At 33.8% G+C, this 26877-nt stretch overlaps 1 protein-coding gene across 1 annotated transcript; it reads right to left on the bottom strand.

The window, feature by feature from the left end:
- Positions 1-694: 694 nt before the first annotated feature.
- TwdlG (TweedleG) lies at positions 695-14264 on the bottom strand. The gene is made up of 3 exons (XM_073960519.1): positions 14250-14264; positions 1774-2500; positions 695-1460 (listed from the first exon to the last, which is right to left on the bottom strand). The coding sequence occupies exons 1-3, from the start codon at positions 14262-14264 to the stop codon at positions 1264-1266; spliced, it is 939 nt and encodes a 312-aa protein (XP_073816620.1). The 3' UTR covers positions 695-1263.
- Positions 14265-26877: the final 12613 nt, after the last annotated feature.

The following is a 26877-nucleotide window of genomic DNA, read 5'->3' as shown; positions in this document are numbered from 1 at the left end:
AAAGCAAAATTTACTTCAGATTTTTTTACGAAATTTCTTCAGAATTCGAAACTAATTTTTGTGGAAACTCGAATGCTCTTTTCGAATTTCCCTTGACAAATTGTTCCGAATTCTGCGAACCGCTTCACACAAAAACGGACATGTTTTGCATACGAAGACGGCATCAGAAATGGAAACTTGTGCAGAGATTTCGTCCGAATTCGGTACGATTTCGGCAAAAATTGTTTAGTGGGTAGCTTCAGCCGTTTTGTCTGGGCGATGATCTGTCAGTCAGTCACTCACTCACTTATCACTATGCTCTTTTATATAATAAGATTATAAGATTATATACATGGTATATCTGGTTTGTTAATACAAACAGTTATACTTTTGCACATATTTAGTTTGTATCTATATTTTCGGTCTAAATAGGCTTAATTTTGTGGACATTTTGGAGTTTTAATCCACATTTCCGCCCAAAATTGCTGTAATTGGTGACTAGGATTTCTAGCGGTTGGAAAACTTCCTCACAACAAATTGTTTACATTCGAAGTTTCGTAAAAAAAGAAAACTAATTATTTCATTTAGTTCATAAATTCTCATGGTGACATATTCTCATAGACATACTATATTCACTTTGCAAATTGCCATCGGCATGTAATTAATCAAGATTTCCTTGAAATTAAAATATAAACAATAAAACAACAGGAGGTTATTTAAATATATTTTTATGTAAATATTTTATTTGTTCGCTAAATGTGACCACAATGGGCCATATTAAAACGAATCCATTTGGCAAATAATCAAATGAAAACGCGTAAAATATAATAATACAAATAATATTAACAAATAACAGCAAATGATCGTCAATCATGAAGGGATAATTATAATTAAAAAATAATAATAAAAGAAAACTAAAAAAAAAAACAAATAAAAAATAATTAAAACAAATAATCAACATTAACTAAATGTGAAACAATTATGAATTCGACATTCAGTTATAAACATAAAATAAACCAACATTAAGCGGGAGTTTAAATAACAATTAATTTCACTTTTGTCAACGGTGAAATCAATTCATCTTCCCATTTTTCAAAGCTTCAATGCTCTGACTGCAATCAGTCAGTTTCGGAGTGTGATAAATGTTGGCTAATTAAATTAATTTATAATGAAACAAAAGACTTGAGGACAGGCAGAGAAAGGAAGGAGGAAGACATCATTGCTATTGTATAACAATGAAATGGCAATCAGTCATAAAATGGTTCAATATTCAATTAACACCCTTTACAGCTTGGCAATGGGTGGTAAATAGTTACTGACATTTGATGACGAAACCGAACTGGAGGTACTGCTACCGCTGCCGACAACTTGTTGGGCTGAGCTGCTGGAACTTTGGCCATCCAAAGAACCAATCACGGAGGTAACGGGGGCAATTCCTTCATCGGAGATTTGGGTGGTACCACCAAGTTGATCGTATTGAGCTATATATGGCGGGAGGGGAGAAATAAATATCAATAAACATGTTTTAAAATTTATGGCAAATTCATGAATCGTGGTGATGATGATCAATGCTAACATTTGATTACTTTTATGGTTATTTCGAACGAATATGAAAATGTTTGTTTTTTTTTTTGAATAAATTGTTTATCAAGTTCATTTGATTTTGCTTCTAGTTTAGCAAAGAAGCCATAAAAGTGAATCGTATAATATAATAAATAAATGTATATTTTATGCAAATAATAAACAGCTATCAGCTCTGTCGGCATCTTTGCCATCTTCATAGCTGTTGTTTACCTTGAATTGTGCGCTGAGCATGTTGAGCCTCTTCCTGTGTCTTATATTTAATAAAGTAAACTTCCGGTTTGCTGGGTTGTTTGGGTTGAGCTTCTTGAATGGCAGCTTGCAAATCCAAAGGATCAGCCTTCTTGGTCAAGACATAAATGATGGTCTTCTCTTCAACAGGAGCCTGATTGATACGCACTGTAGCCTTGTTGGTATTTTGAGCTGGAGTCTTAATGAACACAATGCGATAATGTTTGCGGGGTGGCAATGGTGGCAAGGGTTGTTGTTGTTGTGATTCAGCAGTACCATCTTCGGGAGCAACATGAACATAAATATCTTTGGTTACAGTCGAAGGTGATTGATACAATTGTTGTGGCTGTTGTTGGTAATTTTGATATTGAGATACGGGTGCTTGCTGCTGACTAACAAAGTTATTTACAAATGCTGGTTGTTGGACATTGGAATAAGCAACATTTTGCTGTTGACCAAATTGTGGTGCAGCCGAAAATTGTGGAGCTGCAGAAAATTGTGTTTGTTGTTGTGTTGAGGAACTTTGTCCACCCAACAAGCTACCTTGCAGATGTGCTTTTTTAAGTGCCTCTTGAAGAATGGCACTGTGATTGATGTCTCCTAAGCTCCCCTTGACAGTATTTGTGTTGTAATTAACCGAACTTTGTTGTGTCTGCTGATAACTGTATCCTTGAGGTGCAGCCAAGGCTGTTGCGCAAAGGCAGAGTACCTATGAATAGAAAGAAATGTCGACATTTAGAGATGTTCAAAACTTAATCATGTGTAATCTTATATAACGAATACTTCTCTATAACGAAGTTGTATTTAAAGCACGAGTGGGAATTCTCACACAAAATAAACTCTATTTAACGAATTTTCTCTATAAGGTAGTAATTAATCAGTCCCCAAATGCTTCATTATAGAGAAGTTTGACTGTATGTACTCTAATAAGGACGGTAATTGATTTTGTTTTTATCGTTCAGGTTTTTAATGTAACAACTATGAGAGAATCAATAGGTTTTAAGAATAGAAGTATATCTTCAGTCCATAACAGTACAAATAATAAGAAATTATATAGGCATTGCAGCTAATGCAAATAAATATAAATAATCCTTTCAATTAGCACTTAAAGACTGTTACGGTTACCAAAAAACAATATCGGGACATTAGCAGTTTGTAGCATACAAAAGGAGAGAAAATAGAGCCATAGTTCTTTCTGATGATTTACATATGGTAAAAACCAAAAATGTTTTACAATCGATGAATCCGACTTTCAACCTTATATAGTATGACTGAAATTCATTAAAGTGAAGTGTTTTAGGAGGAATCCCATTATGTTGACCATTAAATTTATTTTACGTGTAAGCGGTGTTGGCATCAATGTAGAAAAATGAGTAAAAATGCCAACAAGTTTTTTATGTTCCCTTCCGATTTCTGGCTTAACATTACATTTTATAGACCTATGCCCCAAGAAAGACTCAAAGAATACTCCAGGGGCAACATGATGCTGGTATAAATTTTTCGATGTAACCACTGCATACACGTAAAATAGATGCTGACATTTCGAATCCGGAATTTCGTGGTTTTTTGAATTTTTTAAATAATCCGGACGCACAACAGTGTAATATTCAAATCTCGTAATAGGGTTATAGAACTCGTGACTTTGCATAGTTTAATGTATATCTCGTGAGTGTGCTCCGTGCAGCATCCTAGTAATTGAAGTCTAAATACCAAAAATTGATGAGTAAATTTTCTTAAAAACCTATTTTTTGCCTGTAAAATTTACAAGTGTCATTCAGTTTCCATTGAACCCCGCGACGGATTTAATGAGCCCTTCCGCATTGAAATCCATCCACTAAAAGGGTGGATATAAATACCTTGAAAAAAAGAAAATCTGCAAAAATATATTTTGACAAATCAGAATACTAATCCGCGATTTTCTTTGAAAATGTATACATATATGAAATCCTTTTAGCGCGAAAAAATTTTCAAAAATTACACAGATACGCTAGTAATATGGGTCTTTTACCAAAAATAGAATGTGGAGGCACATCCGCGGTTTTTGGAGAATCTATTTGAGATAGGGTATATTGACGTATTTTTGATGGGCGCTATTGAAATTTTCGTATGCACATTGCGCGACTTTTACCCACTTTAATGTTTTTTGCATTGTGTGATGCAACTGACGGCACACTTTGGCCGCTGAGTGAAACATCGAAATACGTATAAATATTGAAAGAGATTGATTCGCTGCATCCAAAACCAGATGCGCACCATTTTTTAATTTTTCATATTTTTGTTTTTAAATAAATAAATTAAATAATAATTAAATATTTAAAATTAATTAATTAAAATGTGATCGTATCAAATCAAAATATTCTACGAAATTGTTCGCCATAAAATTTTACTATAGGACACAGAATACACTAAATCTATAAATCTATTCTAATCGCCAGGAATCTCTAAAATTGAGTTTATTCAAAATTGTCCAACAAAACATAATTTTAGAGGGATGACGTCAAAGACGAAAATATTCTCCGTCAAATTTCACTATAGGTCACTAAAAAATTAAGTCTCTATTTACATTATGTATCTTGAAAATATCAGTATCAATGTTGCTGAAAAACACAAAAATATTTACCAATTTTTTTTTTTTGAAGAAAAAATTTTCCTTCTTTTTTCGAGTTGATACATGAAAGTAATATTAAACTTGGAAAAGTGTCAAAAGAAGAAAAAATCTACACAGAATTTCACTATGAGTTTTTGAATTAAACATACTTCTATGTATAATATTTTCTTAAAAAATTAGATTACAATTTTATATATTTTAGGATGAAATTATTTGTTTTAATTTTGTACTGTTAATTTTACATAATTCCATACTGGACCAAAATCTAACAAAATCCCTAAATTTTTTGAAAGAAGACATGTAAAATATAGAAAACCCTGATCGTACTTTGTAAAATTGAGTATTTTTAGTACTTTAAATTAAATTTATGTAAAGAGGATAAGTCAAGGGTACCTTATACTGTATATGAAAATGCGTTGGAGATCTACGGCTATTGTCTAGTGAATATATAGATAACATATGGGTCCTAAGATGTACGATTTTGTCGTGGTCCTTAATAATATATTTAGTGTAGCAACACCTGCTTTGTTGAATTTTACGGAATTCACGAGCGATTCATAAGCGATTATAACAAACGCAGTTAGGATATAGCTAAATTTTCGATTTCTGGGTTGAACTCCCTAAAATTCAACAAAGCAGGCGTTGCTACACTAAATATATGAGAAACCATTTTTTTTTCTCACTTGATAGTATTTATACCCTACACCACTATGTGGAAAGGGTATTATAAGTTTGTTTTGGGAAAAATTCATGTAACACCGCGAAATATTCGTCGGAGACCCCCAATGTGGTATACCAATCTTCATATCTCGGCGAGATAAAGCGATTTTGAGATGTTTGTCCGTCCGTCCGTCCGTCCGTGTGTCCGTCTGTCCATTATAAATTGTAATCAAACTCCAGGCCGCAATTATGAACCGATCGTCACGAAATTTGGTATGGAGGTCGGTTTCACATCAGAATAGATCGCTATTTTGATTGGTGATGATCGTGAAATATTTAGCGGGTGAAATGGACCAAAAACCTAATTTTTATCAGATTTTGTAGCTGCTCTGTAGGTCGCAATAATAGTCCGATCGCCTCGAAATTTTAAATAAGGTAAGAGTATATGACAAAGAAGAAGCTTGCAATTTGAAATGGCGATCAGATAATATTTAGAGGGTTAAATGGACCACAACTTTTGTGTGAAAATTGTGAACATTTTTAATAAACAGCTTATATCTTTGTTCCTGAAAGATACCTTCCCCCCTCGTGAGTTATATTTGGAAGACGATCTCTTGACCTGTTAATTGATGTCAATTATGTTGATGTACGTGATCAGATAACAGAGTTACAGCCTAATATATCCAGTTTTTTGTTTGTAGTGTAATCATAAACCCGCTAGAGGTCGCAATTATAGCTCAATAGTCACGAAATTTTGCACGAGGTAAGAGTTTAGGTTGAAGAAAATGCCTATAATTTTGCATGATGATCTGATTTTATTTAGCGGTTGACATAGACCAAAACTTTTGTACGAAAAATATACAAATTTTATTTGTAGTCCATATTTCCATTCCTGGAGGGCATATACCGGCAAAGTAGCCTACATATGGAAAAATAACTACTGATCTTTCCCCTGATGCAAATTGCAATAATGTGTCTGCTAGATAACGCACCTACTGCCTGTTATATAATGTGTTTTGTGTAGAGAACCACAATTTCCTCCCATGCTACAAATTGTCTCTATCATGACAGAGAAATTTTCAGTTCAGTTGTCAAATTGGATTTTTATACAAATATTGCAACATCTGATCGTCTCGCTACCTATTTTATACCTCAGGATTTAGGGTAAAATGGATACAAACAAAACACGACTAAAGATGTGTCTCATCGAAATATTGGTTTCAGACCCCAAGTATATTTGGACGAAATTCGTTTCAGATAATTTTGAGTCTATTTAGCGCTGTCCGTTTATCTGTCTCTCTTAATGTCTAGCTAGCTGGTGCGCACGATAACTCTCAAACGGATCTACAGATTAGAACCAAATTTTATACAACATAATATTTTGCCCAAACTTTGTTTAAGTTAGAATGTAGGCTATGTCGGTCCACACCTCCCCCAAAAAAGTTCAAAATTGTTTTCGAAAAATTGTGTGAACGATAACTGGCGAAGTGAGCAATCGATTTGCTCCAAACTTTCCATATATTATTATTCCTTCCAGATATAGATCGGATAAGACTATATCAGTCCTTAGGGTACCTCCCACACAAAATTCGGAAAAGGGAAATTTAAGAATCCTCTCGAATTTGTTTCAGCAGATTGTACTTGCGCCGCAAATCCGCAAGTTAACTCTCAAGGGGATTTTCTGATTGGTCGAAACTTTACACATCGTATTATTTCATCCAGTCATGTATCAGGTTGGAAAATGGACTATATCGGTCCGTCCTTCGAGTACCTCACACACAAAATTTGGGAAAAGTGCAGTGTGAGGACCCGTATCTGATCTATTTGATTATTATTATTTTCTTTTTTAAGAAGGTTCTTTTTACGGTCCCTATTCTGGTCCCTTTCCCATACTTCCTGAGATAATAGTCCCGAAGTTCCAAAAACTAAAATTACAAATCTGAAAAAATAATTCTCAAATATTTCCAAAACTCAGAATTTAGCTTACTAAATAAAATTGATTTGGTATAGCCCCATATTACGATACCTACATATTCCACGTATTTTGAAGCAAACTCGTGTTACAAAATAAATATATTTTTAGAGGCTGAAGGTATATCACCGTTAGCGCAGCTGACTTATACTATCTTCTTTGCTGTATAATTGAATACGAATAATTTTGGGATCTATAAATTTGTTTGCATGCAAAATTTTGGAATTTCTGTTCATTGTTAGTTATTTCTACCGGTATAACATATATTTTAGATATCACAATATATGCACAATTTTGGACGATAGATCTTCAATAAACTCGCAATTTTCCCAATTATCAAATATACCAAACTGCATGGTATATTTATTTTAGGTCTATTCCAAACAGGAACCTGATATTCAAAGAAAATTTGAAGATGTATTATTAAGAAATGTATTATTTATATATTTTCCACAAACACAAACAAACAGTAAAGACAAGGGAGGATTCTCTTATATCAATGGATTCATATTAAATTATTGATATGTGACCTAGTTTTTATCGCCGAGTCCGAACGGCGTGTCCTAAGTTGCCACTTGTAGAGACGTTTTTCATGGCTGAAATACACAAGAAATATTACTAAGGGGTATTTTGCCACAGTAAACAATTCGATGGGAATCGAACCCGGACATTCAGCGTGCAAGGCGGCTAATTCCTACTGGTTGTGGTGTAGGGTATCACATGGTCGGCCCCGTCCGACTATAACCATTGCTTACTTGTTTTTCAATATTTTTTTCAAAGTGGTTTGTGCGTGACCTTTTTAATAATTAAATGAAATGAACGTTATTTTTGGTATTAATAGGCAAAATTTCATTCATTCTCGCTACAGGAAATCATTTTTGAGAAAAATGGTCAAAAAGTCATAACCCTAATGTATATATATTTGCACGCATTTGGTCTAAGGCGCAAGCTATTTAAAAATATACTTTTTGATTTTCGATTTTAGATGGAAAACTATATATGTAATATAAAATGAATCATAAATACATGTTATGTGTTTATTTCAGCTCACGTCCACATTTCGTTGCTTCAATATTTGAAAAACAAAATGTTTAACAGTGGGTAATGAAATTGATTACTACGAGCGGAGGAGAAGACTATAGTTTCGTAAGCAGCAGCAGTGGTTTGAGCGCATACAAGAGTGTATAAATCATACTAAAGACTACTTTAGAGAAAAAAAACACATTTTTGATAATAAATATTCGCGTTTTCATTGTTAGGCCAGAAAGTTGTCAAATAACTCTCATTTATTTTACCATCCTCCATTATCCACACTTGCTGTAACAATATTTTTAACTGGATAACAAGACATGTGGAATCTAATTTTATTTTAACTTTCCTATTTTGTGCGCATCACGGTCTGCCAGTCTGACTGGTGCTCACGATAACTCTCGAACGGATCAACCAAAGTGGTCCATATTTTGCACTTCGTAATATCTTGTCCAAACATAGATAAACTTCGAACATGGGCCAGTAGGTGCACATTTTAATCCTCCCACACAAAAGTTCAATACTACTCCATAAGGGAGTAATCGATTTGGTAGAAATTTTTTAATATTTCTTATAGACCCAGATTAGGTTGGAGTAAAGACATTTTGGGCCTGTTTATGTATGTCGATAAGAAAATGAATACGCAAGAAAAACTACCAAATTTGAGTGTGTTTTTTAAATTTTTTTTTGTTTTGAAGTAAAAGCAAAGGCAATAATATTTCAAAAACTAAAGTTTGGGTGTGTTTCATGCGCACACATTTTCGTTTCGAAATACATAAACTGGGGGTTTGTTTTGAACCTTTGGGCACCTCCCACACAAAATTTGAACAATTTTCACAATTTTTTTCGGGAACAAGTTTATGTTGTAACCACGTCCGCCTTGCACTCATAAGGTCTGCTGTTCGTTTCCAGGCCGGGCAAAAAATCATACTTTACAACGTTGGCAAAATGCCAAACAGTGCACTGTGGGCCAAAGTTAGGGTTTTGAGGCAAAAAGTCACAGGGACAAGCTAGACCTTCAAAATTTAGTGCAGATATTTATAATCGGCCTAGAGACGCATCTGCTAAATTTGGTTGATATCGGTTCATATATAGATATATTTCAAGTAATTGATGGATATAGACCGATTTCAAGTAATTGATGGACCAAACACGCAAATTTTGTCCAATTACGATGAAATTTGGACAATGCTACCAAATTCTGACTAAAAATAAGTTTAAAATGTGTATTGAAATCGGTTTAGAATTGGATATATATCCCATATATATTCGCCCGTGCACCAATCACGCTATGTCGGTCCAATTTTGATGAAATTTGAAATGTATGACGGAATTTGTACTAGAAAAAGTTTGCCAAATTGTACTGAAAACGGTTCTGATTTGGATATAACTATAACCCTATATATATTCGCCCGATTTGAGGGCACCAAATACGCAAATTATATCTAATTATGATGCAAATTGGGAAATATCGCTGAATTCGGACAATAAATAAGTTTGCCAAGTTATATCTAAATCGGTTCAGATTTGACACATAAACTTTTCATCCGATTTGATTTTTATTGTACACTAAATTCGAAAAATAAGTCTGATCCGTAATAATTTCGGTACTTCTGGCCGAATTCAGCCAAGAGTATAGTCGGTAAATTTTTGTTATATTAAGTTCAGAGTTAACTATAGCCCCTTTATATATTTTCATTCTATTTAATGTTAAGTTGATAAGATAGGGTATAACATAGTCGGCCCCGTCCGATTTTTGTCTTTTCCTGCGAACAAAAGTTTTTTATTTGGTTAAGCCTTGCACAAATGTTATTCATTTTTTGTTTAACTCCCATCATGTAGTTTCTTTTGTCACCTCTGTTAAATTGCATAGAAATCCAGTCTATTACATGTTTAGGTTCCAAGCAAAAATTACAAATATCCAAAATTTAAAGTTTTACGAAATCTGGAAACTGATTTCTTTTTAATTCGCAAGTATTCGCAAAATTTCTTTTCAACACTGTTAGCTGATATCGTCACCTTCCACCAAATATATATATTTACGAGAATACCCCGATACCGAAAGTTCTACTCCAAAGAACACATGGATGATACCACTGACTACATCAAAAACCATCACTTACTGACACAACAAATTATTGACCACATCTTATATTAAATTTAAATTTTTAATAATAATCTTAATTTACATACCATTACCCGTATTTTCCATTAAAAAAAAAATATAATATCAACAGATCAGGTTTTGGCGCCAAAATCCCTAAATTGTTTAATTACGACTGAATGCCAGAAATAAACGGAATGAAAATTATGACATCTTTGGCAGCTTGTCATGTTGCCGTGGGCCGTTGCCAGATTGTAATTTTTTCGTTTTGGAGGTTTGAAAGTTTTATGAATATAATTCCGTTATTATTTGATTACAATCACTGACTTTAAAATATGACTTTTTGCCTCAAAAACCTGTAATTGGCCCTATCGTGCAGTGGAATGTAGGCGACATTTCCTGAGCATTCTTGCCAGGAAAAACTTCCCTACAAGTGGTGTCGTAAGACACGCCGTTCGGACTCGACGATAATAAGTAAGTCCCCTGTCAGATGTTGATTAGATTTTACTTAAGATTACATAAAATCTTATTTATAAGGTGATTCGATAAAAAAGCTCACCTACAAAGTCATTTGAACATTTTTCTATATGAGCTTTTTGACAAATTTTGAAGTCACTCTAAGCAGATATATTACTGAAATAAAATTGCCACACAACACAACCATTTTATACCACGTATAATTTTTTTCATATAACATATCAATTAAAAGTGGTTTGTGCGTGACCTTTTTCAATATTTAAAGGGGAAAAACGTTATTATAGTCAATTATAGGCAAAAGGTCAATCATTCGTGCAACAGGAAATACTTTTTTGAGAAAAAAATTTCTAATTATTTCTTGATTCTATCGACCTTTCGATTTGTTATTAAATGAAAATTCTTGTTTCACCTCAAGCTCAAAACAAGAATTTTCATTTAATAGAAAAAAATTTTCCGTTAAAAAAATAACAATTTCAAAGTTGTTTGAGTGTGACCTTTTTTAATACTTAAATAGAATGAACGATATTTTAGTGATTAAAATGTAAAAGTTAACTCGTTCTTGCTACAGGAAATCATTTTTGAAAAAAGGTCAAAAAATCATAACCCTAATACACATATGTGATCAGACTAAAATATTGAAATGATCCAGCAATGTCCGCTTGTCTGTTTGTTCTGATAAATCACTCACATTTTTAGACCGAACTACCTGTAATTTTACATTTGAAGTTCCCAGAGGTCACGAAACTTCTCCAATAAAAATTGTCAACATGGAATGGCCCTATGGCATTTATAGTTCCTAGTGGCCAAAAAACTTCTCCGTTTATAATTGTGGTCAAAGAAACAAGTTGTGGTATAGCCCCATATAAAGGAACCGCTCGATTTCTGGTATTTTCAAGTTTCTGTCTGAACAAATTAGCTAAAACAATTAAGAGCAGCATTAATTTCGGTCGGGCCGAAGTTTTTTTACGCTCCGACATGAGTTCTATTGAAGTAAAATGGAACAATTAGTTTCCTTTCGTTTATGAAAGTACTAAATTCTGCGTCACGTCAAGGCTTATTCCTAGGAGAAGTGGAATCTGCTAACTGGAGTATATCATATCTCTAATGTGACATCGATGTTTTATACCCATTCAGTATAGACCGACCATTCTCAGCGGGAAAAACTGTGTACCTTCTATGGGGTTACATCAAAACGTAGAACTGTACCGATAATTCCTGACAGGAATGCTGTATATCCCCAACGAAGACCATATACTGAATTTTACCCATTTCTGTAGGATAATGCGGCTGAAACCTTGAAAATACCGCAAGTCGGTAAATCGTGAATTTTTGGCGATAACTCATCCCCAATGAAGACAACGTATCGTTCTGTAGAGGCTATGTCAAAAAATGGACCTATACTGATAACTCTCTTCTGGAATATTCTATACCCCCATGGAAAACTAAATACCAAATTACAGCCATTTCGGTGGGATATTGAGGCCACAATCTTCAAAATACAGAAATCGGGGCTATATACAGACTTGGGCAAGTCGGTAAATCGTGAATTTTTGCCGATAACTCTTCCCAAACGAAGACAACGTATCGTTTTGTAGGGGCTATGTCAAAAACTGGACCTATACTGATAACTTTCTTCTGGAGTATTTTATACCCCCATGGAAAACTAAATACCAAGTTACAGCCATTTCGGTGGGATATTGAGGCCAATACAGAAAATCGGGCCTATATGCAGACTTAAGCCTATAACAAATACAAATTATAGGTGGAAAGTTGTATACCCTCAACGAAGACTAAATTCCAAATTTCAGCAATTTCAGTGGGTTATTGAAGCCACAATTAAAAAAAACGAATATGGGGTGTATCTTTCGTTCTATGGGGACTATATAAAGACGTGTACCTATAACGACAAATTTCAGGTGGCAAGTTTTATACCCCAAACGAAGACGGAACACCCAATTTCGGTTATTTCGGTGGATTATTTTGGCCACAACCTTCAAATACTGAAAATCGGGAGGTACCGTTCTATGGGGACATATGAATGCGTGGACCTATACCGACAAATTTCGGGTGGAAATTTGTATACACCCAACGAAGACTAAATTCAAAACTTCAGCCATTTCGTAAGGTTATTGAGGTCACAACCTTCAAAATACCGAAATCGATAGGTACCGTTCTATGGGAGCTATATAAAGGCGTGAACCAATACCGACAAATTTCAAGGAATTTTAGGGGTATTAAACTTCCTTGAAATTTGTCGAAGACTAAATACTAAATTTAATTCTATGTTATAATGGGGCTAAAACCTTCAAAATACTGAACATCCTAGAAATAATAGGAACTTTTACACCAAATTACAAAGCTCTATCTTAAAAATTGCGAGCTGTATATTTTCAACAGACGGACGCACGGACGGACGTACATGGTTAAACAGACTTAGAATTTTATGCTGATCTAGAAGATATACTCCGACGAATATTTCGATGTGTTTGAAACGCAACCTAGTGGTCAAAAAACTCCTCCATCTAGTATTGTGGGCAAATTAATTACTCCGTATATGTTCAGAATATTTCATGGTGGAGGATATAAAAAGTTCAGCGCTTTAATTTTGTATATTCTGGTGTTTTTACCCCACCTAGTATTTCCCTTTCTTCAGTTAATATATAGCCATTGTTTATTGATTCTAGTCCATCTTTTTGAAGTTTAACATTAAAATATATTTCAATTTTCAAATATTTCCGAAATTGAATTCTTTTTGCCAACCTTCAAAGTATTCCAATTATTTTGTATTTTGCACGACACCTATTATATCTGCCAAACTTTGGGCTCCAACGTAGAAGAACCTGTAGAAAATTCCCTTCTATTAAACACAATACTTTTTCCATTTTCAATTAATGAAAGGTTTAGATAATTTCCCAACATTTAAATTCTAATCGAGTTTAAAGTTCCCTTTAGTTTGATTCAGCCAAGTTTAGATAAATTTAGATTAGGCCATAAAATTTATGCGGAAACTACACCAATACATTCTGCGGTATTTGCCATTGAAGACAACCAAAAAGGTCTAGAGCGAAATGACGTGTGGTATATTTAATTCGGCAGCTAGAAGTATATAATAAAACCGATTGTGATTTCTTATTTTTGTTGTTATTCAAGTTTTATGATTATTTGTTTATTCGATTATTTTATATTCTAAAAACAAGAGAGTTCTAAAAAGTGAAAGTTGGTACTGGATATTAATAGGTCTATTGTCAATACTAAAAAGTGAAATTTGATTCATCCCGTTCCGTTTTAGAATGTTATATCCGCTTGGTAAATGTAGATGTTGAATTACATATTTTCAAAAACTTTAAACATTGTACGTATTATACCACACATATTATTAATCCAATTTTCTTTCAAACTATAATATTTAAATATAATGATCGGTAAAGGTTATCGCTGATCATAAAGTTTCCAGAAATTTCCAATTTGATACATTTGTGTCCAAAATTTATAGATTTGTTTTCCTTAAGTTGCATCACTTTTTGTCTTTCTCTTATTAACATCGATTCACTAATCTAAGGTAACAGTTTATTTTGATTTAATTTACATTCACTTTCATTAACACTTACTATAAATGCACGCATTTTGTAAATTTAAAAAATTTCTGTTATTCAATTTCTTTTGAACTCCGATTCGAAGTAACACAATTTGGTTCACTTCTTTAAACTCGAATGTATCAAAAACCACTTCAAAGATTTGTGTATCGCGACTGACAATCAAAAAACAACTAAATGCTAATCAAAAATAGTACAAAGCTTTATAAACGAAACTGAAATGCAGGCAAGAGGGCTGGTTGGCTTCTTCACCGATCACTGATCAACAGCGGCTAATACGAATGACCATAACACCGCAAATACGCACCTTTTGTGGCCAATAAATGAGATGATGAAGAAGATGATAATGAAGAAGTCGATGAAGGCAGCCAGCAGCAACACCATAAAATTGGTGATCATAATGAAGCTGGAGATGAAGTTGTTGTGGACCAAACAAAAAAAGAGAGGTGGTACACACAAAATAAACCACAAAACACTCAGTCATGCCCTCCCCAATTTTTTTAGCTGAACGGAAGACTGATCTTTTATCAATTTTGAAGAAGAGCACAAAGTTGCACGCGCTGATGATAGTGAGCAAAGTAAATTGCTTGTTTGGTATGGTTTTTTCGGTGAGCGGCTTCATGATAACATTTTGAATATCGAGACCTTGATGATATTGGAAAAATGTTACCATATTATTGAAATAAGTTTATTGAAGGGGAAGCATAATCGGTTTTGAAAATTAAATATCAACAAATATTGTTGTCCACGTCTGAAGATTGGTAAGTAGGGGGCATAACTTGTAATAGAAAACAGAAAAGGTAGAGATGTAGTTATCGAAGAAATGCTCGGAATCTGTGGAATAAATTCAGCGCGGATGTATGTACTTGAAAAGAATAGATCCATTACAAATGACATTGAAAAACTCAAAACTCGCTTGCACATAATGCTAACTTTTTTGTTTTGAAGGGTACTACATACCAAATTTTCTATTATATTTAGCTTTAGTTTTGACATTTTTCCTGCACAAAGTCCCAATTTACATTAGGCGAGTTTACTTGCGGCAATTGTCAGTTTGATGGAGAGAGAGGTGAGGCATATGGTAACCCTTTGCCTCTCAGCCCCCTCTCTCACCTACAAACTGACAATTGCCGCAAGTAAACTCGCCTAATGTAAATTGGGACTAAATGAAAAATTTTATAAAGGAAATAAATGTCAAATGAAAAAAATTATATAGAAAATACATATTTTTCATTTCAAATTTTCATAGAACAAGAATCCAGCCCCAGAACAGAATTAATCGTCGCTTGCTTTGCTTGCTTCCCAAATGTCAAATTATAAAGGAATGCCAGAGCCTCCTAAAGGGGAACGCATGCGGATTTGCAAAGAGGCTCCGGCATTACTTTATAATTTGACTTTTGGGGAAGCAAGCAAAGCATGAGACGATTGATTCTGTTCTGATTTTAAGAATCACAAGTCTCCTTAAAAAACTCCTTAACAATGTTTTCGTATCGGCCCTATATAACATATTTTGGTTTATATTTGGTTTATCACGTATTTTGGTTTTAGCCATATTTTCCTTCCGAATTAACTGTAGTTTACAATTTCGAGTCCTTTGTGAACCAAAAATCTCCCTATAACAAAGTATTAATATAGATCAATGTTTTTTATTACGTAAATAAATTGCAACGATTGCATTCGGACAGCACATTAAATCATTTCAGATAACTTTGTTATGGACAATAAGCAGACTTCCAACAATGCTTTAAAACATTATGCTACATACTGTGTGTTTGGGAGCAACATTAAATGAAGCGGTATTTAAACTTGTTCTGTTAATTACTGTTTCCGGAACATCAAAGTATAAGCTCAGTTTGAATTCCACCGTCAAATATGGGCACAGTGGAGAAACATTTTCCCAAAAAATTATTTATTTTTGTAGCAGTATTTTTTGGGCTATACATGATTTTAACCAATAAATTAAAACATGTTCTTTATGTTTTTATTGTTCACTGGCAGCTGTTGCGTCCTGTGGACATATTTGTTTGTACATACAAACAAACATTTCAGTACTTATATATTTAAGAGTCTGATTTACATGAATGAAATATAGTAAATTTTAAATTTGGTTTTTGTTTGTGCGAGATTGTAAAAAATTTTCATAGGTCAGTATTGTTTTTTTTGTGGTTGAAGATTATTAATATTATATTTACATAACTGATTTATGAAATGAATTTAAATTGATATTTACAAATTATTTTTGGACATGAAAGCTTGCAGGACACATAATTGATTGGAATGCAAAAGAAACATAACAGAAGGATTGAGAATTATGTACCCATATTAAGATAAATCGCGCAAATTGCCCGCTCCCTCGCACAGAGGGTTGAAATCTCAAAACACGCAGATTAATTCAAACAAGTAAGAAAAGCGTTAAGTTCGGTCGGGCCGAACTTTTTATACCCTCCACCACAAATTTCAGCCATTTCGGTGGATGAATGTGGCCACAACCTTCAAGATACCGAAATTCGGAAGGTACCGTTCTATGGGGGCTATATGATGGCGTGGACCTATACCTACAAATTTCTGGGGGAAATTTTTATACGCCTAAAGAAGACTAAATACCAAATTTCAGCCATATCGGTGTGATAATGAGGCTAAAACGTTCAAAATATCGAAAATCGGGAGATATTGTATTATGGGGGCTATATCAACACGTGGACCCATATAAACATTTTATGGTAGAAATGTTTCTTAGCCTCTGGAAACACAAAATACAAAGTTACAACCGATTCTTTGGTCAAATGGGTCTAATACATTCAAAATATATTAAAATGACGCGTACTTTATAAGGGGTCTTATGTGGGGACTATACCAAAACGTGGACCTATATAACCCAACTTTGGTAGGAATGTTTTCTGGCCTCTGGAGACACAAAATACCAAATTACAACCAATTCTGTGGTCAAATGGGTCTAATACATTCAAAATATATTAAAATGACGCGTACTTTATATGGGGCCTTATATGGGGGCTATACCAAAACGTGGACCAATATAACCCAACTTTGGTAGGAATATCTTTTGGCCTCTGGAGACACAAAGTACCAAATTACAACCAATTCGGTGGTAAAATGGGCCAAATATCTTAAAAATTCCTTAAAACGACGACGCGTCACGCGTCATTTTGTATGGGGGCTATACGAAAGCGTGGACCTACATAGCCCGCTTTCAATACCAAAAGTCCTACGTAAATATAACATATTTTCCCAAAATTTCATCAACCTACGTCAATCCGTTCGGACGCTAGAGTGATTTCCACAGACGGACAGACGGACAGACAGACAGACGGACAGACGGACGGACATGGCTATATCGATGTAGAATTGCACGCTGATCAAGAATATATATACTTTGTCTACAATGATTATTTCGATTAGTTACAAACGTAGTGACAAACTTAATATACCCCCATCCTATGGTGGAGGGTATAAAAATGAAATTCGGCTTTTGGAACAACTATTATTCTATGGATATAGGGTAAAGAATTCTACGTCTGTACCGAAAATATCAAGGTCATATGTTGTTTATTTTTACAGTTACACTGTGCTAAAGTTGAACTTTTATTCACATTTTCAAAAGTATCCGCAAAAAATAAAATTTGCTGTTTTTAATGTGTAGTATTTTTGATTTTGCGTATCGAAAGTGATAATTTTTGAATGCAATAGTCAAATACAGGTACTTATAAACATTTTCGAAAAAACGCGTTATAGAAAATGTGGTGTACAACTATAATAAAAATTAAATAAAAATGTGTCCATATTTTCCATATTTTCTGAAAGTACATGGAGTTATAAACAAGATAGTATCTGAGAGGTGTGAAAATTTTAATTTTGTATTTTAGTGTAGAGTGTTTTCTTTCAATATCAACTCATAACTCGTGCCGTTTTTTGCCGTTATTTTTTTATTGAAGAAATGGTGCAAATAGTCATTTATTAAAAAACTGGTAATTATGAATTTTTTCCTCGCTATTATACTTATGGTTGTTATTATACCCTACACCACACTGTGGTAAGGGGTATTATGTCTTTGTGCATTTGTATGTAACATACAAAAGGAAACGAAATAGACCCGTAGTTCTATTTGGGGATATACATATAATCACTTTCTGAGTCGATTTATGCATGTCCGTCCGTCTGTCCATGTATTTTTGTCGCAACGTACAGGTCGCATTTTTTGTCCGATTCAGCTGAAAATTGGGGACTACAATTTTTTTAGCCATAGGAAGAACGCTTTAGCTTTTGGTGAAAATTGGTTCAGATTTGGATAAAGATCATATATATTTTCGCCCGATTTCACGTATTTGCTGCACAAAAACGCTATATACGTCCGATTTCGATGAAATTTGGAATGTGTGACTAAATTCGGTCTAGAAATAAATGTGCCAAATTATATCGGTTTCGGTTCTGATTTGGATATAGCTCCCATATATATTTTCGACCGATTTTGCGTATTTGCTGCACCAAACACGCTATATAACTCCGATTTCAATGATATTTTGAATGTGTGACTGAATTCGGAGTGGGAATAAATGTGCAAAATTATATCGAAATCGGTTAAGATCTGGATTTATATTTTACATATTCACAGTGGTGTGGGGTATCATATAGTCGGCACCGCCCGACATTGATTCGTTCCTTACTGTTTTTTTTATTGTATTTGTTATTTAGCGTTGAGTGTATTTTTTTTATGGGAGGATTTTTGGTATAAATATTTTTAGTTCCTTCAAAATGCACAATTCACAATTTGACAAACTTTAGTTCCAATATGTGCCTAAAATATTCGAAAATACGCTCATTTGTCTGCACTTCTATATGGAGACTATTCCAAAACATTGACCTATATGGGCAATATTTTGCAAGATAAATTCTTTGGCACTCAGAACTATAAATCTTAATTTGAAGAAAAATATGATAAAAATTGTGCTCAAAACCCTAAAAATACATGAAATCGGGAAATACCCTTATATGGGAGCCACATTAAAGCATTGGTATAACTTTATAACTTTACAATTTTTGGCAATATATGTATTAGTCCAATCAATAATTGAACATATTGAAACATCTGAGATTATTTAAATAAGAAATGTAAATAAAACCGTGAAAATACTTCATACTTTTATGGTCCCAAATTTATGAGGGCTTCGACAACCCTCTTCTAACCCCTGATATGCACCAAAACTGTGTTCCGTTATATTAATTAAGGCGTAGACATTCGAAAAATATTAACACTAGACCACCCAAATGCTCCTCTGAATTAATCTGCCTCTTTCGGGATCTCACCCCACTGTGCTTCGTATGCGGAAAGGGAATAGAAATAATCTACATTTTATATGGAAATGGTGAACACTGAAAATTTGTTGTACTAACATTTATTTTAATTGATATATTTTAATCGCTAAATACCGTTGCACAACATTAAGTCATCTTTTAGTTCGAATTTTTAAAGTGCGACAATATATCTTAGATATATTAGATACTTTGTTGAGTGTATACATCACGAACTGTATTAAAGCAAATAGGAACACTTAACCCTCCGTCATGCACATGTTCCGATAGTCACGTACGTAGCGCATGTATCTGGCCAGATACAGTATGTATTTCAGTACATTTATACGAAAAATATGCTATTTTAGTGATAATATTATATTCTTGTATTGTTATCACGCCAGGCATATATATATTTTCACTTTTTTTTGTTCTTAGTACATGCTTAACCCGTATAAAAAATATGAGAAATAAAACAAGAACAAGTAAAAAGTCGTTAAGTTCGGCCGGGCCGAACTTTTTATACCCTCCACCATAAAATAGTCTTAATTAAAATGGAATAATTAGGGTCCTTTTACAATTTTAGGTGGAACAACTTTTCGACAATGGATAGACTCCTACTGTCTCCCACTATTGCTTAAATTACACTGTGAACACAAATGTTGGGGCAGAGATAATTCCTTTTGGAGATGAAAGCCACGCGGAAGTTCGACTCACGGCGCATCTGTCCTTCGGGGTTTTTAATATACACACACCAAGTGTATATTAAAAACCCCGAAGGACTGATTCGCCGTGAGTCGAGCTTCCGCGTTATGGCGTGATGAAGTTTTTGCAAGAGACCCTGTAAACCATCATGAATTAGCATTATATCTTTGTTTGTTGTTTTTGTAGAGCACTTAAGCAACAGTGAACAAAGATATAACGCTAATTCCTGATGGCCCACAGGGTCTCTAACAAAAACTTCATCACACCATAACGCGGAAGTTCGAATCACGGCGGATCTGTCCTTCGGGGTTCATAATATACTCACCAAGGCCTTTCTTCCCCAAGAGTAATTTTTCGCGCCCCAGACTTTCACCTCCATTTTGTTGCACAGTGTTATCTAATCTAATCTAAAAAAAATGTGTTCAGCTAGGTGAAAGGTACCACCTACGGGGCTATATCAAAGAGTCAACCTATCTTTAAATTTTTTGGCGGAAAAGTTTTATAGCTGCAGGGAACTTTCAGAGTCAAATTGAGGGCAGTTTCATCAAAACAATGTAGACCCTCAAAAATGGACCCATGTTGACGAATTTTAGTGAAGAAATTTCGTGACCACTGAAAATTCCCGAAAATCGGGAGGTACAGTTATATGGGGGGATATACCAAAACATGGACCTATATTGACGATTATTTTTGAATAGACAACATTGTAGCTAAAATTCTCAAAATACCGATCATTACAGCTAGTTCGGTTAAAAATTGCAGCTAAAATTCTCAAAATACCGAAAATTGGGAGATACCGTTATATGGGGGCTATACCAAAACATGGACCAATGTTGACGATGTTTCGTTGGAGATGTTTTATGACCACTGAAAACTTCAAATGTCAAATTACGGCTATTTCGGTTAAAATCTGTAGCTAAAATTCTCAAAATACCGAAAATTGGGAGGTACCGTTATATGGGGGCTATACCAAAACATGGACCTATGTTGACGATGTTTAGTGGGGATGTTTCATGACCACTGAGAACCTCAAATGGCAAATTACAGCTAGTTCGGTTAAAAATTGTAGCTAAAATTTCTAAAATACCGAAAATCGGGAGATACCGTTATATGGGGGCTATACCAAAACATGGACCTATGTTGACGATGTTTCGTGGAGATGTTTCGTGACCACTGAGAACCTCAAATGTCAAATTGCAGATAGTTCGGTTAAAAATTGTGGCTAAAATTCACAAAATACCGGAAATCGGGAGGTACCGTTATATGGGGGCTATACCAAAACATGGACCTATGCCCATATCCTTTGGGATATAAGTTTGTTGATCACTAGGAACCCTAAGTGCCAAATTATAGCTAATTCGGTCTGCAAATGTGGCGAAGAACGTCAAAATACCTCAAATCCGGGGGTACCGTTATATGGGGGCTATACCAAAAAGTGGACCGATATAGCCCATCTTCGAACTTGACCTGCCTATGGAAAAAAGACCCTCGGGTGCAAAATTTCAGCACTCTATCTCAATTATTGCGGACGCTAGAGTGATTACAACAGACGGACATGGCTAGATCGTCTTAGAATTTTATCCTGATCAAGAATATATATACTTTATAGGGTCGCAAATGATTAGTTCGATGTGTTACAAACAGAATGACAAACTTAATATACCCTCCATACTATGGTGGAGGGTATAAAAATTGTATTTTTGTGTTTACTCGTAATGTCAAAAAAATAACAAGAATTGGTATAAAGTTCATTTCAATTAAATTTAGTAGTTATAAAGTAAGTTTTAATTAATTCTTAATTAAAAAAGTCTCACAAAGGTTCATGTAAGCAACTAAAACATGTATAATCTGATTTCGAATGTTGTAGGCATACCGGATTGGAATAAAATGTGTGTGTATCTGGTCAGATACATGCGCTACGTATACGATGTATAGATGAAAAAATCTACATAAATTTAGATTGTTGTTGTTTTTTAAAGTGTTTTTTTCATAAAACGATACCTTACAATATTTGTAGAGGGTACCTAGAGACTCAAGCCCCTAGCTAAATCAGAAATATATTTAAATCGCAGTTGAATTCGTAAAATATCTGGCCAGATACATGTGCATGACGGAGGGTTAATTTTCTTTCGTTTATGAACATTTTGTAACTCCAACAAAGACTAAATACCAATTTTCAGTAATTTCGGTTGTATAATGTGGCTAAAATTAACAAATTACCAAAACAATCAGAGGGTACCGTCATATATGGACATATATGCAGACGTGGACTTATACGGATACATTTTGGTGGAACGTTTTATATACGATATTGAGGCCACAACCTTTGAAATACCAAATAACGGCAGATGCCGTTCAATGGGGCAACATGGACCACATCGCTCGTACCACTTTAGGGAATATTTTTGAACTTTTGTGTGCTCAGAATGTCTTCCTTGTTAAAACGCATCCAACCAAATCTGAGATACTCGTCAGCACAATTCAAATAAAAAAAAAAAATTGGAAAGTGGATGTGCGCCAACCTATTTTGCATCATAATAAATCATGGAATACGCCTACAAAAAACCGGAGATATTCGAATAAAACTTTAAATTTTTATTCACATAAGTTGTTTGCCCATTCCAAATCTTGAATATCTCCCGACCTTCAACAAAATCAGTAAGCTTCTTCTTCTCTGGAAGCCCTATTAACCATCAACTATTCGTGACAATCCTATCAAAATTATGCCCTGTAACGTGATTGCAAAAAATGCCAGCTACGCCAACCTACTTTGCAACAATGTAAAGCAAATTTTATCTTCTTCCGTTGATGATTGATTATCGCCTGCCAGAAGTGGAGATATTTGCATATGAATAAAACGTTAAATGTTCGTCACATACGTTTTTGCCCATTCCGACCCATGAATATTATCCGACCATCACTAAAATCAATAAGCTTCTTTCTATACGGGACTCCCATTAACCCTCAAAATTGCGACTTTGCATCATTGTAAGGATGGAATTTTCTAATTTCTTAGTCAGGCTTAAATTTTGGAAGGTCCCCAACCAAAGCTGTGAAATTCGTTATTATAATTAAAATCGCCAAAATGAAAAGTTGAGTTTCATTAGCAAGTATTGCGATATATTCGATGCTTAACTACCTATGACAACCTACTTTACGTCGTTAGAATTGTGATATTTTCTTCTTTCATTGTCAGGTTTTGCTTTTGATATACCCCTTATAGACGCTGAGATATTTGCTTTGGAATAAAACATTGCTATTTTCTCCAAATAAGTTTTTTGCTCATTCCGATCCCTTTTCAATTTTTGTTTTTTCTACAGAAACTACGGAACCGATTCAGGGAATGTACAGGGATGACCACCGGGGAAAATAGGCTACAAATTTAGTTTTTGAGTAAGCGTGGTACTTCCCCTATACACTATTTTTTAAAAAATGCTATATTTAAAATAATTACGAATGTATCGGTTGGGAAATTAAGTTGCGAGAAAATTGTGGGTTTGTGGCAGCAAAAGCTCAATGTTTGCCGTTGTTATGTATATTTTATGAATTTCGGAGGAGATGGGGTACCTTCCCCACGCTATATGTATAAGCCAAACTTATGATTATATCGTTTTCAGCATAAATTTTGGGTTGCAATGGGGTTGTGTGAACCCTAGGTACATAGTTGGAGCCAAAATATCGTACCACGCCCACTTTTTTAAATATGTTATATCTTGAAAACTGATGACAATGCCCACGCTTTTCAATACATTATTTTTCCGAAACTACTGAACCGAATTTCATGCAAATATTCAGGAATATCCCGTGATCCAAAATGCTACATATTTGTATACGAATTGCGGGAGCCTATTGTTTTATAATTGCTATATTTGTTAAATTTATCCGTGCAAATTAATATTTGAGACGACGGTGGTTGCGCCCCCGATCAAGAAAAACGATTTTGCCAAAGAAAAATTTCTCATTTAAGTTTTTTCTTGGTTCACCTTTATACTTCGAGCTGACGATTAATGTTTGGGTATGTAAAGTTTTTTGTTGAAGAAGTTATTGAAAAATAACTTCGATGGAAAATATCCACAAACAAGAAACAAGGGAACTGATGAGATCCTTTGGCGAAGTTCGTAACTAGTCTTCCTTGCCTTACCCCTTGGCGAACAATGCCAAACTTTCTCAACTAATAAATTAGTTATTTTAAACATAAAAATACCAACAATGGGATTAAGCCAGACTATTTTGAAAAATCAAAATTGTAAAAGCTATCCCAATAAAAAAAAAAACGCCACCAATGTTCTATTTGAAAAACGATATATGTATTTAAAAAATTCTTTAAATGGTGACCTTCAACGCTCCATCTGCCATGAAAAACTAAAACATATAAGTCTCAATTTTATAATTGGATCGCTTTAGTATAAAGACAGGGGACATGGACGATAATAAATCCTAAACAGCGTCAATGGGCAACAAAATCTGAGAGTCCGTAAGAGAAAAGAAAGGTTACAGACAAAATCTGTTGGTACATTTAAAATCCTCCTCGGTTTGACAATCGACAATAGAAAATTCATATTTTTGAATTGTCAAGCAAAAAGTCCATAAAAAGTTGTCATTAAAACACTTTACGTCGGGTCAGCAACGCGGACCGGGGTCTGCTAGTTAATTAATATTTTTTTACAATTATCGTGGAAAAACTCCATTTATTGCATCAAAATCGATAAAATATATAAAATGTTACATAAATCCTGGAATTTTGGTCAGTAGCTACTAAACTACAAGGAGTTGAACCAAGTAACCTGTAGAAAAACTATTCGATAAATGTGCTCATAAATTTTTCAGAACATTCTGAATTTTTTTTTAAATGAACAGTTTTTTTCATAAAGTCGATATATAACCATTTTTAGATAGGATCAAAAAATCCATGCTGGATCTGACAGCATCTGGGTCTGTACTTTCAAAAAATCTTATGTAGAAATTGTTTGCACAAGATCTTTAAAAATGTATACGTAAAGCTACTAGCAAATAATCGTTACCAAATAATGCGTTATTATAGTACACTTTGGTAGCGACGCGTTACCGTCTTGACGGCAAACGTTGAACACACAATCCACGGATTCGTCGTCGGACACACACGCTCTGCCCACAGCAACTCATTATTTAGTAAGAAGTAAATTAAGTAGTTTTGCATTGTAAAATTTTTAAGAAATAACCCATCATTTTAGCTTACTACATTACTTAGTATTGGGTAATTCTCCTCATTTGCTTTCAATTTTTTACTGGGTAGTATATGGATCATTTTAGTTATACATAGAATTAAGTAAAATTCTTGACCCACATTACTTAAAGTTAAAGAGGTGTGTATTATTGCTTTACTTTTAATAATACAAATTAGTATTCAAAAAACATTTTGGCGAAGAAACAACATGAATTGATTTCTGTGATGAATTATAATCAAAATTAAAGGTGTGGAAATCGATTTATAGTATAATCAACATATGTTTTGCCATTCAACATTGGATTACAGCCATCATTTGACAAGTTCTTGGAATATTAACAAAAAAACTTAGTTTTAGCAGTTATAATAAATGGTCAAATTAAAATCATAATTATAGTTTGTCACAACCGCACATTTTTAAAAACGAAAGGGGGTAATAAAATACAACTAAAGCAAACTAATTGCCATTGACGATGTTAATACAAATTTAACTCAATTTGCAAAGTTAATTCATGATGTTATAAACAAATCTTCTTCTTTTTCTTTTAGGGTTTTCGCTACGCTTCTTTGTCAAGGATAAAATATAATTGGTTTTTTCCTAAACAACATATAATTGATTTGTTTCGCACTCTACAATGATAACAATGGCAAATGGCGGTGCTTTTTGTTTTTGACAAATGATTAGAATGTATCTCGAAATTATGTTTTATGATTGACTTCAAGAAATAAATTTGGAATTTGGTATTCGCAAACATTAAGTCATTGACATCTTTTATTATGTTTAAAGTGTTTTAAAGTTTAAAGTGTTTTAGATTTATTTTTCAAATAAGCAATAAATCATATTTCCTTTCAATATTTCAAAGTGCATTTGGTTTATTGCCTGGTAACTTTTATGAATGAAATGCCTGCCATAAAAATTAGCAGCTCATATTAGAACATAACATTTTTGTAGCGAAGAACAAAAAGCTGCATTTATTCCAAAAAAGAATCACAAATTTATTATTCTTGTCAAATATTATAGTTCATATATTGGTTATGTTGATTGGGTTCTATTCTTTATGCATTTGTATGAATCGGCTTCTTTGTTCAATTCTTATTAATTTATTAAATTAATGTCATTAACTTAATATGCTTATTTGAGAAGTGCAATAAACTTTAAATTGGTTCATAAATAGTATTTTATAGTTTAAACCGAAGTAGTGCAATGGATAGCCACATCTTTATATCCGGAACTGCAAATTGAGACAAAAATTGGTAGATATATTTTGTTAAATATTTTACGAGTAGAAAACTGGAATATGGGATTTTAAGGTCATTAAATAATGTTTATGCTTTTAAACTAGTTATTCATAGTGGAACTATTAAAGCAAACTATTCCTAGCAAAAAATCGTCCCTAAATAATGGGTTTTTATACCCCAACGTTTAAGTTA

This window comes from Musca autumnalis, unplaced genomic scaffold, assembly GCF_047663935.1.
Source record: "Musca autumnalis isolate F117 unplaced genomic scaffold, ASM4766393v1 scaffold_1, whole genome shotgun sequence".
Lineage (NCBI taxonomy): Eukaryota > Metazoa > Arthropoda > Insecta > Diptera > Muscidae > Musca > Musca autumnalis.
The sequence above is the reverse complement of the archived record's forward strand: the minus strand, read 5'-3'. Positions and strand labels throughout refer to the sequence as shown.